Genomic DNA, 13672 nt, shown 5'->3' with positions numbered 1-13672 from the left:
TTTAATCCCAAAGAACCACAAAGCAAACACTGAATTTGATTTAGCAAAAGACCACCTGCAAAATGAAACAATCCACATCTACTGTATAGCAGCTTAACCCGAACGACCAAAAATATATAACAATAACAAAACTAAATTATCGGGACTGATTTTACCCCAAAAGAAAAAAAAGGGAAAATCTACAACTAGAAAGTCTTCAACTAAAGAATAATTAATAAAGCAAATCTAGAATGGGTTTTCCCAAAGAACCTGAAATGGAACAAAAAATCCAGGACGGTTCCCCACACCAAGGAGCCAAAAATGGAATGGTTCCACATGTAGAGTGGTTTCACTAAAACAATCCAAAACAGAACAATCCATGACATAATTAGGTTTGGCCAAAGAACTGGAAATGAAACAATCCACATAGATTTATTTCCCCCCAAGGAATCAGAAATGGGAAAATCCGCATTTAGAAAGGTTTCACCTAAAGAACCTGGATTGGAACAATTCAAATCTAGAACATTTTCCCCTGGACGGCCCAAAATATATAACAATTTACATCAAAATTGGTTTTGAACTGTCCAAAAGAACTAGAAATGGAACATTGTACATCCAAAGTCAATGTGGTTCCACCAAAAGACACAGGAAGAGAACAGACGACATCTGGACTGGTTTTACCCCAAGGAAACAGAAACGGACCAATCCACAATGAGAAAAGTTTTAACCAAAGAATCCAGAATGGATCAATCTAAATAAATCTAGAATTTTCCCCCAAAGAACCTGAAATGGTTCTAGAACTGTTCCCCACACCAAGAGAAGAAAAATTGACTGGTTTCACTCTGAAGAACTTAAAAAATCCACATGTAAATCAGTTTTTCTAAAACAACCCAAAACATCAATCTGTGACATAAGGAAGCAGAAATGGAACAATCCACATCTAGAACAGTTTCACTCAAGGAACCTGGATTTGAACAATCTACATTAAATCAAGACCCGTCCCCCACCCCAAGTAACCAGAAATGGAATAATCCACATCTAGACAGGTTTCACTTTGAAGAACATGTAGAGCAGTTTCACCAAAACAGCCAGAACTATAAAAATCCATGACAGGATTGGGTTTATCCAGTGAACTGAAAATGGACCAGACTACACCTAAATAAGTACCAGTCAAAGGACTCTAAAATGGAACAGAACAGAAGACATGTATTTGGGTTTCACCCATACAGTACCAGCGGGGATGAAAGAATACACATCTAGATTGGTTTCCACCCCTAAGGAGACAGAAATAGAACTACAGAGATCTAGATCGGCTGCAGCAAAACCGAAAGGAGCTAACGTGGAACAAATTCCATTCGCTGAGAACGAAAAAGAGACACCAGCTCCACCTGGATCAGATTCATCTGTTCGATCAAAACCTGCAGCTCATTTCCTCCCTCATTCAGCCCAACACAGCTCCATTAGCATCTAAAGCAGCTTCGGCAAACAAAAGGAACAAGAGGGATCTACTGCGGCTTCGGCGACTCGCTCGGCCAGGGGATCGAACCGAATTAAACGGGAGGAACGCCAAGAGGAGCTGCGGCAAAGAATTCTAATTGGCTGGAGTGAGGATCCGGAGGTCCATTAGACTGATTAATAGGAGCCTGTGCTCCTGGCCTCGGACCAGAGACCTGAGGGGACGTGAAAGACTTCTGCTCGCATCTGATCTTCTGTGGATTAAAACCCAGATTTCAGAGCAGGGTGTGTGAAAGAAAAGGAAAGAAAATAAAGTAAGCAACTTTATGAAATAAACTGCTGCTTGTGCTCCTTATCGCAACATAGATGATGAATGAAAGAAAGAGAGAGAGAGAAAGAGAGGGAAGCAGAAAGAGAAGAAATGATGGGCTGAGAAAAAAAATGGCATGTAGACCTGAGGGGAGAGACAGTCAAAAAGAAAGAGAGACTAAGACATACTGTAAGGACAGAGAGTCGGAGCGAGACAGAAGGAGAGAAAAGAAGAGAGATAAGAGAGAAGGAGAAAAATAGAAAGAAGAAAGAGACAGGGACAGATGGAGAGAGAGAAAGAGAGAGAGAGACAGAGAGGTTGAGGAAAGAGGCAGAGTAATTAAGCTTGATTCAAAAGAAGATTAGACATCAGCATTGGAGAGAGAGAGAGAGAGAGAGAGAGACGTTCTGTTACTCTGTGGTTAATTGACCATATCCTAATATCTCTCTCTTACACACATATACACACACAAACACACATACAGCTCGGGTTCAGGGAAGTCATCCCCCTGATGTGTTGATTTACAGAAAATACAAAGTGATAGTTAAACTCTAATGGTGTGTTTATGGCCAGTTGGTTACATCAGGGAGTTTAATGTGAAAGTGTGTGTGTGTGTGTTGTGTACTTGTGTAATGTATATTAAATGCTGATTTCAGCCTATACGAGTGTGTAAGAATGAGAGATTTTGTGCAGCCAGAATAGTTGCCATAGAAATGATGACGACCAATCAGAGCGCCGCTTCAGAGGTTTAACCACCACACAATACAGGTTTTTATTTATTTATTTTCAAAGATTGTTGATTGTTGTTTGTTCTGGTCGGTTGGAAGGAGATCAGCTGATTCAAATCGATAGCAGATTAATCCTGAAGTAAAACGCGAGGACGCTCGCGCGTAATTAAGACCAGACGACGAATCGATGGGCGCGTCTGGCGAGAGCACTCACTCCTGAACGAGCCTCTCCAGCCTGGAGTGCGGGTAGGAAAATCAAAACGCTCTCGTGCTCCGAGCTGCTCGAGGGCACTCGCAGGAAGCAGGGATCACGGCCAGCAGGTCGTGTGTTTGTTACACACACACACACACATCAAAATGAGAGTTTGGTAACACAAACGGCAATTGAGGTCTTTGTTGTTGTTGGTCTTTCGGCTGTTCCCGTCAAGGGGTCGCCACAGCGGAATACCCAGTCCGCACTACAACTTGGCACAGGTTTTACGCCGGATGCCCTTCCTGACGCAACCCTGCCATTTTACCCGGGCACTGCACCCAGTGGCTGGGGTTTGGGCACTGGCTGGGAATCGAACCCAGGCCTTCCGCATGGGAGGTGTAACACCCACCACTGAGCCACCAGTGCCCTTGGTCTGAAACATGATTTTAGGAAGAAAAAAATAAGTATATATATATTATATATAAAAACATGAAAAGTGCTGATTACGTTTGTTTGGATGCATTTTTGTTTCCATACAGTAGTAACAGCAACAAACAAACAAAATACAGTAAATAACAAAATAATGAGACTTTTATTTCAAAGTTAAGGGAAGGAGTTCAGTGTCAGTGATAAAGCTGTAAGTATTTATATAACATGATTTTAAGCTTTTTTTAAAATGCAAAAATAGAAAAAATATTACCACAGCATGGTAATATATGAATGTAATCCATTGTAAAATGTTATATTGTGAAACGCATTGTCCCATTAGAAATAATGTAAATGCAGATAATCCGTTCCAGCCACCCAGAAATATTACCAATATTACCGATTTTCAACTCTAAAATTATATTTTTGCATATAAAACAAATCAAAAAAATTTAAAAAAGACATGTAAACCAAGTAAAATATGAAATAAATAGATATTAAACCTTACTTAACCTTAATTTATGATTCCTCTCAGCACCGGCTGCTTTAAAAAACAAACTGAAAGGGCTCCATTTTCTTCTTGATACCGTCCTTGCTAACATTCTCGGGACCCGCGGCACTATGTCTCCACTAAATCTTGTACGATATGCAAAAAAATATGGGTATACTCATATACCCAAACGTTCGCGCAGGTAAGTTGGTGTTCAGTTCGCTCGCTCGTATGCTGAAAATGCTTTGTATGCCGAGGCAATTTTCTAGCAAAATTTCAGCTAAGGTGAAAATTCTTAAGGCGGGCCGTCCGTGTGCCGAGGTACCGCTGTTAAAACGTAAGTGAGGGGCGGATAAACCTTTTTTCAAAATGTTCAATTTAAGCATAAACACACAAAATGTACATTTCATTCTTCATTTAATAAAGCGTTAGTGTTAGTATTTTGGACGTGTTGTTACAGGAAAACACTATGTAACTTAACCGTGTGGTGTTGTTTATCTTCCTATCTCATTGTTAATTCGTTACCTCTCGGCTGCTGACTGCGAGGGAGTCTTTATCTTGTTGACTTTGGCGTAGAGCCCTTCCCGGGGGTCCTCACTGTTCATAGGTATGTTGTAGGCGGGGCCTGTGGGTGGGACATGATGAGGAGAAGGCATGCGGTTTGGGTAGGAGGCGTGGCTAGGAGGAGGCGGGTCTCTGAAGTTATTGATGCGGGCATAGTTCGGGTCATAATCGTCGTCTTCTACATCAGGCAGGTGGCCACGTGGTGGAGCGGGCGTGTCGGCCTCCGTTCTACAAAATACAAACAAAACGAAGAGTTCCAGTTTCCTGTAATGAACAAAATTCTGATGATAAAATGATTGTTTTTTTGACTTACAACATTTCTGATTCACTCCTATTGAGCTCCTCTTCACTTAGCGAGCCCAGCTTTGCTTTGCTTTTGTTCTTTTTGCCAAATCTAGAAGAGACAAAAAAAAAAAAAAAAAAACATAAAACATGATCCATTCTAGAACAGGATTTCTTTTTATTTCTTCCTCAAACAGATGTTACACTGACTCGTTACATCATCCAGGTCTGATGATAAGAATACGTGGTCCTCAATTTTACAAAAGGAAAAGGGAAGCAGGGCGGAATATGAGCGAGATGGAGTTTATAGACAAGAAGCGCGATTAAATGTGAACCAAAGCAGTGAATGTAAAAAGATTCAGGTTCAACGGTTGGGCGACATGCAAAGATTTTACACCATGTTCACGGCATCTCGGCGCCGTCCTCTTCGGTCACGCTCGAGTGAAAGCCTCGGCACATCATCACCATATCAAAATCAAACCAGAAAGAAGTAATTTAAAAAAAGGTAATGGCCAATAACCGAGGAAATGATGCTAGTAGATTGCTCGAGGTACGCTCTAGCCTGAAGGGTTCATTAATAATAAGGTTAGACGTCCTTTTCTGTGTGTAATTTGTCAGCATCTACGCAGCGACACAACCGACTAGCTCTGTCTCCTTCTTAAACACTATTTAAAAAATCCTGAACATAATGCAGTTCGTTATCTTCTTAAAACAAAAGAAAAAAAAATGAATGGCGGTTAACATTTTTGAGCTAAACGTTTAAACTTCGGACTCACGCTCTGCTGGAAGAAACTTTACACAACCTGCAATTTGTATTCTTGTATCTTGAACTTTTCTTTAAAATGGTTCCTTAAGGGTTCCTGCTTCCCTAAACCAGTTCCACTGGGAAACTGCTAAAATTAGTTCGGCCCTTACGTTCCAGTTTTAATTTTAGTACAATATGTTTATATTGGTTACATGGGAGCAAACTCGTGGGTTCAGCAAAAGCTCCTGTTCTTTCTAAACCGCCGTAATGTAGAAATGCACTACAGAACCAGAAACATCATTTATAACTTTTGATAAACCGTGTTTAAAAGTCTGTAATCTTATGTGAGGTTTACTTTCACTGCAAAACTCGTACACTTTTACTTACAATTCAAGAGTAAAGAAACATAATCTCTATAATAATACACTGTATTTTGGTGGGTTTTAAACATAAGGTAGCTTTATATAAAAACTTTATTAACTTTTCCTAGTTCTCCATCTGAAAAACTTGAGGAGCTGGTAATAGCCTTAGCTAAAGTTTCCTTGGTGACAAAGTCACAAATTTATCTTCTGTATAAAAAAAAAAAAAACATGGTGTAATTTTACCCCTGTAGTTCATTTAATTTAGAAGAAATTTTTGAGTTGAGAAAAACTCAGAACCTCAGCTGAAAGTTAGTGCCATATCCCTTGTACAGTCCTGGCCTCCAAGCTCCAAGCCATTTCCATTTATTTGGGGTATTAAAGGAGTTCCTGGGAGGCCAGGGTTTCAGATTTGAAGCAGATAGTCCAATCATGCAACTGCAACGCAGTCCAGCGCTCCGCCGTACTTTCTATGCTGAAGATATCCAATAAATCGTCCCGCAAAAGGCGGATTTGTTTTAGAATTTTATATACAAGACCCGAGTGAAACCTTCAAAATTAATTATGACTGAAAATGTTATGGGTTTATTTTCAGAGTAGAGTTTGAGGACAATTTGAAAATTTTTTATCAGTGAAAAAAATGTTCAGAAAAAAAGACAACACATCTAAATGTTTTGGTAATGTCACGCACCTTTATAAAATAATTTCAACATTTTCAAAATTAACTGTTTCTTAGCTAGATTGTCTCATTCACAGGAAAAAAAAAAGATCTTTATGATTTTATTTGTTGGAAATAAATTTTAGCATTTATATTACGTTTTTTCCCCCTTACACTTAATTAGGAATATTAAAGACAGAAACTCAGGAATCGTATTTCTTATACTAAGTACAATAAAAACAATAAGCTGAACAGCTTCCAAGTTTGCTCTATGCTAATACTTGAGACATTTTATAAAATCACTAAAATATTTTATTATTAATTTCTGAAGACACCATGTTAAGTGAACATGCAACAGATCTGTTGTTTCGTTTTTTCACCAGAACGTGATTTCCACTGCAGCTTTCTGATTAGTTTATGTATGTCAAAATTGCAAATAACACAAAGACAGAAAAACTGTACATGAGCCAGACTTAAAAACAAACCGAACAATAAAGTGAAAACTGGATCAAATTAGTTGAACAGCTTCATATCCTGACAGGACTTCGCACTACATCCTTCATTTAGAAGTAAATCAATAAGATGTGAGGTTCAGACAGACTCGGGGTATGAGCTACGAGCTAACAAGCCATGCTAGCAGCAATAATGTTGTTGTTATTAAGCACAGAGGAGCTCAGGTTCTCTTCATTCCGTGTTCTAGGACAGAAATCTCATTAGCACAGTTGGCATAGCTAGCATCGCTCATTAGCACGGCTGGAAATGTGGCATGCTAGTCCAACTGAGCTAATGGGCTACAATGAGGTCGTTAATAAGGGATATTTAGCGATCCCTGGATTCCTGTTAGCGAGAAAAAAACAACCAAGATTACTTGCGAGTAGAACCAGTTCAGGATTTAGTCAAGTTTATTGATTTTATCAGTGGGGGTTGTATTGCCCGAGCAAACATCTTTCAGGAGCTAGCATAGATGCTAACGCTAAAGTGAGAGCGTGGAGAGAGAGAGAGAAACTCATTTCTAGTCATTTCTAATCTGTTGAAGAAACTTTTTTGATAAAAATGACTGAAATCTAACGAGAACTATATTCTAAAGTGGAACCTTCATGGGTTCTGGAATAGAAAGTACTAGAAGTTTATTATTGAAATAAATAAATGGACAAACAAAACTTTTTTCGGCAATTACCCAGCCCGTCTGATCTGATTTAACGCTCTTCTCCAGTCCAGCAAAACCTTCATCCTGCGTGTTCTCAAGGTTCTTTTCAGCATAATTGGTGGCAAATAATGAACCGTGAGAGCAATACAGCAATACTAGTCAGTTTTGCGGTTAGCGTTTATCTAGTGAAAGTCAAACAAGGTTACAGATCTAACGAGTAAAATAATGAGCGGACGACTAGAGGATACTCATTAGCAAACAAAAATGTGTGCGGAACCGCAGTGGCCGTCTTTATCTAAATCTTAATGTGCACAGGGCCGGAGAAAATATAACTAATTAAAGCTTTCTGGCATGCGCGCACACACACACACACACACACACACACACACACACACACACACACACACACACACACACAGTTTACCATCCACCCACTCATCCAAACCTACAGCACCAAGCTCATTCTCAGAGCACTTTCTGTTACGAGCCCCATCTAAACATCGGTACTAAAACCAAAAGCATGACGTTCCCCAGGCGCGAGCCTGCAATATATACGTGTATAAGTAGCTTAAGAAGAACTCATAAGCACTACTGCAGACAGAACGGCTAATCTCGCCTCAGAAACCTTATCTTTATTTATTTATATTATGATTGCGCCATATTTTTCGGGTTAAGACCTCCGAGCACTTAAACCGCGTCTGAGAACCGGGACTGAACTTCTTAAGGAACACAATTCCGCGGAGGAAAGCAGATACTTAGCCGACACAATGAAGAGTGCGACGGGAACGAGCGGGCGAAGAGCTGGGGATTAAATCCGAAAACAATAATTAGGCTTGAAAGTGCAGCGCGGGGGATAATCCCGCTAAATCCAGGCCTTTAGAGACAGGTGAAGAAATCGGATACGTTTTTTTTTTTCACCCCCCATCCGAACGAATTTTCGTTTCTATTTCAAAAGAAAGAGCCGGCGCATAAAATAATTTTATCAGGTTCATTCTGGGGTTTTAGACGTCTGATTAACCTCGGAAGTGGAAAGTCGATCCTGATGAAGTTATGTCAATTTTCTTCGGGTAAAATGTTAAAAATACGCCCTCTATGCTAATCACTGGTTAGCAACAAGCTAACAAGCGATGTATGTTTACCTTCTCAAAACCTTCTGGAAACTGTACCACCACACACTACTGCATTGTGTTTAGGGTTGAGGGGCCATTTGGATTGGATGTCGCTTGCTGCATACTAAAGTTTGAGAAGACTTCAAGAAGGAGAAAATTAGTTTCCCTATTTTCTTCCTAATTTATTCGTTTGCAATTCCCTCTCATTGCTCTGGTGATCATCTAAAAACCTAAAGAATTGTCTTTCTGAAGTTCTTGAGCGATCGATGTTATTCAACATATTTAGGAATTCTGTGCAAGTGCACGGATGCTTTGGGGATTGAGGTAGAGCGTAAGTCTTTAATAGTCCTTTAAGCCTTCGGGTGGTCTACTGTATAGTAGTCCTTTTAAGAAGTCACTTGTCTACAGGAGTCCCTGGAAAGTGTATAATACATGAGGTTTTTGATAACCACCAGGTGTTTGGGCTTGTCTGTTTCAGTTAAGATGTAGCGACTGGAAAAGTTCCCATGAAGACTTGCGTTCTTTCTTTCTATTTTGGGAAAAAAAAAACAGAACCTGATCCACTGGTTAAACCCTCAAGCCTTTTCTGTTTCGCAGAAGTTCTCTGGACAGCACACGGTTGAGTGTCTGTGAAATAGAAACCTTTCACGAGTTTCCTTTAAGGTGCACAAACCCGAGCCGAGAAACCGTGATGCTTTCACCCTGGAACACCATTTCAAAATAAATAAATCCAATCCTGATGTTTGCTGCTAAATAAATTGATTTAAATGTAGAAATCATTAGCGGGCATGTCCGTCAGGTCCGTCACAGTCATAAGTTTCGAGTGTAACTTTGCAAAGTACAATGCTGGAGATCTGTTAGAAATCTTGACTGGCACATCCATTCCAAGCGCCCACAACGTCGTCTCCGATAAACAGCAGATTAATCATAGCGCACTGGTGGCGGGGACGTCACGATGGAGCAGGATACGCATGTCAGTCATCCGTAAACATGTGGGCGGTGGCGGTGTCAAGCTTTCACGGCAATCTATTACACAGACTGTAGCATATACATATAATAAACAATGGTTCATTACTGTTCTTGATTTCTTCCTGTACATTTTTCGGACATTTCAGATCTTAGGGAGCTGCTAATTGTCTACTGTTTGTTGTTGTTTTAAAGCGGTTATGTTTTATGAAAAAATCAAACGTCGACCCAAAACCCAAAGCAGAAAATACTTGGGCTTCCTGTAAGAGATTAACATTAGCCATATGACATGAGTTAAAAAATGGTTTTCATTAAGCAAATGGGAAGCACTGGGATTACAGCCAAAGCCTGAACCATTTACAAATTAATATTAATAATGTACCACACACACACACACACACACACACACACACACACAAAATGCCCTCTGGCAGAGTCGGGCACTTAGGCAGGAAAAGCGAAGTAATGTCGATAAAAAAGTGAAATCAATAATATTTACATATGAAGCAGCAGAACATGGAGATTTTACTACAGATTAGCCTTAGAGAACTCACACACACCCACACACACCCACACACACACTTAAAAATAATCACATTCAGTACAGTATGTGGCGTGTAAACTTTACGTTGTTTTACACATTTAGGGTTTTTTATTTTTACACACGATCCTCTGTTTATTCTGTTAAGATTCAGATCCACCCGTCTATCTGTCTAGGAACCTCTGTAGTCCACCTAGGGACCGAGGAGGCCAGTGGTGACCCTTGTATTTACGACAGTGGTAGAACGTCTAGTCAACATTCACACGCACTTTCACACACTACAGGGATTTTGGATCATCAGTTAGCCCAATCTGCATGTTTTTGGACTGTGGGAGGAAACCTGAGTACCCGGAGGAAACCCACCAAGCACAGGGAGAACATGCAAACTCCACACACACTAACCCGAAATTTTGCAAGGAATTTACCTCATATGAAGCATTTCAGTTTGGCTTTTAAAGCAGCTTTTGCAGAGAGAAATCATAAATTAATGTTAAGTAAGGTTTAATGTCTATTTATTTAATATTTTACCTGATTTACATGTCTTTTCCAAATGTTTTGACTGTTTTAAGATGCAAAAATATGATTATATTGTTGGAAATTGGTAATGTTCGTAATATTTTTGGGTGGCTGGAACAGATTATCTGCATTTACATTATTTCATATAGGAAAATACGTTTCACAATACAAAGTTTCACCTTAAGAACTCGTCTCCAAGGCAGATTAAATTTGTATGCCGAGGTGCCGCTATACTGTAAATTGTTTCTTTTAACACGCAATTTTGTCATGAGATTTTTGTGTTTGATTTAATTCTTTTTAAACAAACAATTCCTTTATTTCTCCGTTTGTTAAATATATTACGCTTACCATGTTCAATATTTTTTTATGATTTATTTCATTTAAATCATTTATTTACATAGTTAAATTTTCTATTTTATTCAGATCTTTATGAAATAATGCATGTTTTCTTTCCATAAGATTCCTGTCAATTTTAATTTAATGTAATTTATGTTCTTTGATGCAACTGATTGAGATTCACTCGTGTTTTATTTTAAAGTTTGTCAACTTTCACATGGGCTGTTTGGTTTGTTTTTTAATAAATGCTTCACTTAATTTAGCGTTCATGTTCAAATGATTCTTCTATGTGACTTTTAAATTCTTTTTAAATTTTTACACTTTGTATTTATTATCACAAGGTTGTTTTTTTTTGTTATGATTCATTCATTCATTATCACGTGCTCGTGTATTGTTGCCGTCATGTCACGTGAGTTTCTCGCACACCGGAAAGTATTCTACAGACTGTACAATCACACATTAGTCACAAACACATGTGCGTGGGAAAGTGAGGACTCATGTCTTGTGATATAGGCAAAAATATACATTTTTTTTTGCAGACTGCATGAAGCAGGAAATACAGTAAAGCAAAATCACACGTGAGAAAATTAAAGGCATCAAAATGACACGTGTGAACCGGGGCAGTTTCTTAATTTAGGGCAGTAACATGAAGCATTTACAACAAAAGGACAACAAATCCGACTGTTTGAGATGACTCAGGTGATATCCAGAAACCAGACCTATGTAAGTTCACATACACCCCGTAGTTCCTGGGAGGCCGGCGTTTCAGACGTAAACCAGACAGGCAGTCGGATCATTGCTCTGTCGCAATGAGAAAACTTTTTACTGTGTTGGTATCCAAGCATTAGCGTAATTCTAGGATAAGTATATTAGTGTAGCAGGGGATTATATAGAGAAATAAATAAGGTTTAGTTTTAGTACTGTGTTCTGTTATTCGCAAAAAAAAAAGCCTTTTTGATTTGAGCTTACATACAAAGTGTGTTTAGGAACATTTATTACGTTATACTGTATCTTTTCTCTAGACTCTAGACTAGTCCTAAAGACCTCTGTATATCACATGTTGCTACTTTTAAACATTACAATACCGTAATTTTATCATAATATTAGGAGCAAAAGTTATGTTCGTATGTTAGTATGTAAAACTTGCATACACATACCTATATATAAATTTTGGTTTTCAAAAAAAAAAGAAAAATGAAAAATTTTCCAATTAAATTTTTTTCAGTAATTTTCGACATTAAAATTTCTCGTCAATGTTGTGATAGAAAATATAGTTACATGATAAATTGTTTCTAGAAAGATTTTTTACTGATATAATGATATGTAGAACAAATGTACAATCATTCTGTATGACTTTTTTAAAAAAGTATTATTATCATTAAGACGAAGTAATTAGACGAGACGTGAACCTGTTTCCCGAGGACCTAACCATTTTAAACCCTGAACAAATGAAATTCCTGTACATATAATGAACACATAAGTACAACCTAGCTTAAAATAAACCTGCCACTTGTTAAGTCTCAGAGAAACAGTGTTAGGACAAGATGTAGTTAAAAAAAAAAAATCCACAATTTTAACTCTACTTCCTCTTTCCTATGATGCAACACACAGAGACAGAGTGCAACTATCTGAAGCTCATTAAATCCTCCAAAGTTTGCCGCAACAGTTTGGCCAATGTTTCATTTATTTATTTATTTATTTATTTATTCTTTTTTTTTTTCTTTTAATAAATTGACTGGCAAGTGCTACTTCTTTTAAAGCTGTTAAAAGATGTAACACGTAAAGCTCAGATGAAGCTGTCCCCGCAAAACAAACACTAAAGACGGTGACTGCCATGACCAATTAGGCGGGCCGGGCTCATAAATATTTATGACTGCGCATGTCTCGAATCTGAATAATCTGAATATGTTTTTTTTTTAATAAACTGACAGCATTTGATTGACAGAACACGTCTGCACAAATAAATGAGGAAATCATAACAGCATTGAGGGGGACACTAGAGAAATATGCTTTAATAATCGGCCTTGGCTGGGCGTCAGCGTGACAGTATTAACGATTTTATAATTTCATGCTCAAATAGGAAAAATCCTGAGGAGGTATGAGGCGAATGCCGGTAAACATATGCAAAATACACAGTATTTACATGTAAAAGGCCGAAATATGCTGTTTCTACCCCAGCGTGCCTTATTGTAACAACATAATGTGTATAAACAGTTCTTATTCTTTTGTTATGACATGCATTTTAGCGGCGTTTATGCATTTGTTAAGCGTAAAAAAATATATATTTATAATCTCGAGGTTTTAATATGTGATTATGAGAATCACTGAGGTTGGGGGTATAGGGTCACACAAATCCGCATTTTAATAAAAAAAAAAAATAATAATGTCTAAAATTTCATGTCTGAATCTTGGGAAAGTGATGGCATGAACAAGAGGAAATACAACGAGAGGTTCGGTGTTGTACAGGTTGGGGATATATAATCACTCACACGGCACTGCTGCTAATCCGGCAGTTATTAGTGTTTTTATGAGCTGTGTAGCACTGAATTACTGACGCGTCCCGCTGTTCATGTCTCTCCGAGGAGAGGTAACACTGTTAACAAGAACATCCTAGCAGGCAAAAGAAAAAGGTAAGTTTACTATTAGAAAAACTCCAGTGCACATCAGAGGACTAACCGTCTGAATATCTCATAATAATACACATGCGTTATAAAGAGACTGATGTATAGTTATAGCAAAAATGTACGCCTTTTATCAAGTTACAACAAAATTACATGTAACTGTTGTAAAGTTACAGCAAACTACTATTAGACCACTGTAAAGTTACAGCAAAATAATATGAAACAGCTGTACAGTTATAGGAAACTA

General features: G+C 38.3%; 1 protein-coding gene across 3 annotated transcripts in view; it reads right to left on the bottom strand.

Annotated features, from left to right (window-relative positions):
- pard3ba (par-3 family cell polarity regulator beta a) overlaps positions 1-13672 on the bottom strand; it is a 123824-nt gene that overhangs the window by 20403 nt on the left and 89749 nt on the right. For all 3 annotated transcript variants that reach the window (XM_053477470.1, XM_053477472.1, XM_053477471.1), the window contains 2 exons: positions 4459-4539; positions 4107-4373 (listed from right to left, as the gene is read on the bottom strand). In XM_053477470.1, coding sequence (XP_053333445.1) covers positions 4107-4373; positions 4459-4539 — 348 coding nt within the window. The remainder of the gene's footprint in view (positions 1-4106; positions 4374-4458; positions 4540-13672) is intronic.

This window comes from Clarias gariepinus, chromosome 18 (assembly GCF_024256425.1).
Source record: "Clarias gariepinus isolate MV-2021 ecotype Netherlands chromosome 18, CGAR_prim_01v2, whole genome shotgun sequence".
Classification (NCBI taxonomy): Eukaryota; Metazoa; Chordata; class Actinopteri; order Siluriformes; family Clariidae; genus Clarias; species Clarias gariepinus.
Note: the sequence above shows the minus strand (reverse complement) of the source record. Positions and strands in the feature narration are given on the sequence as shown.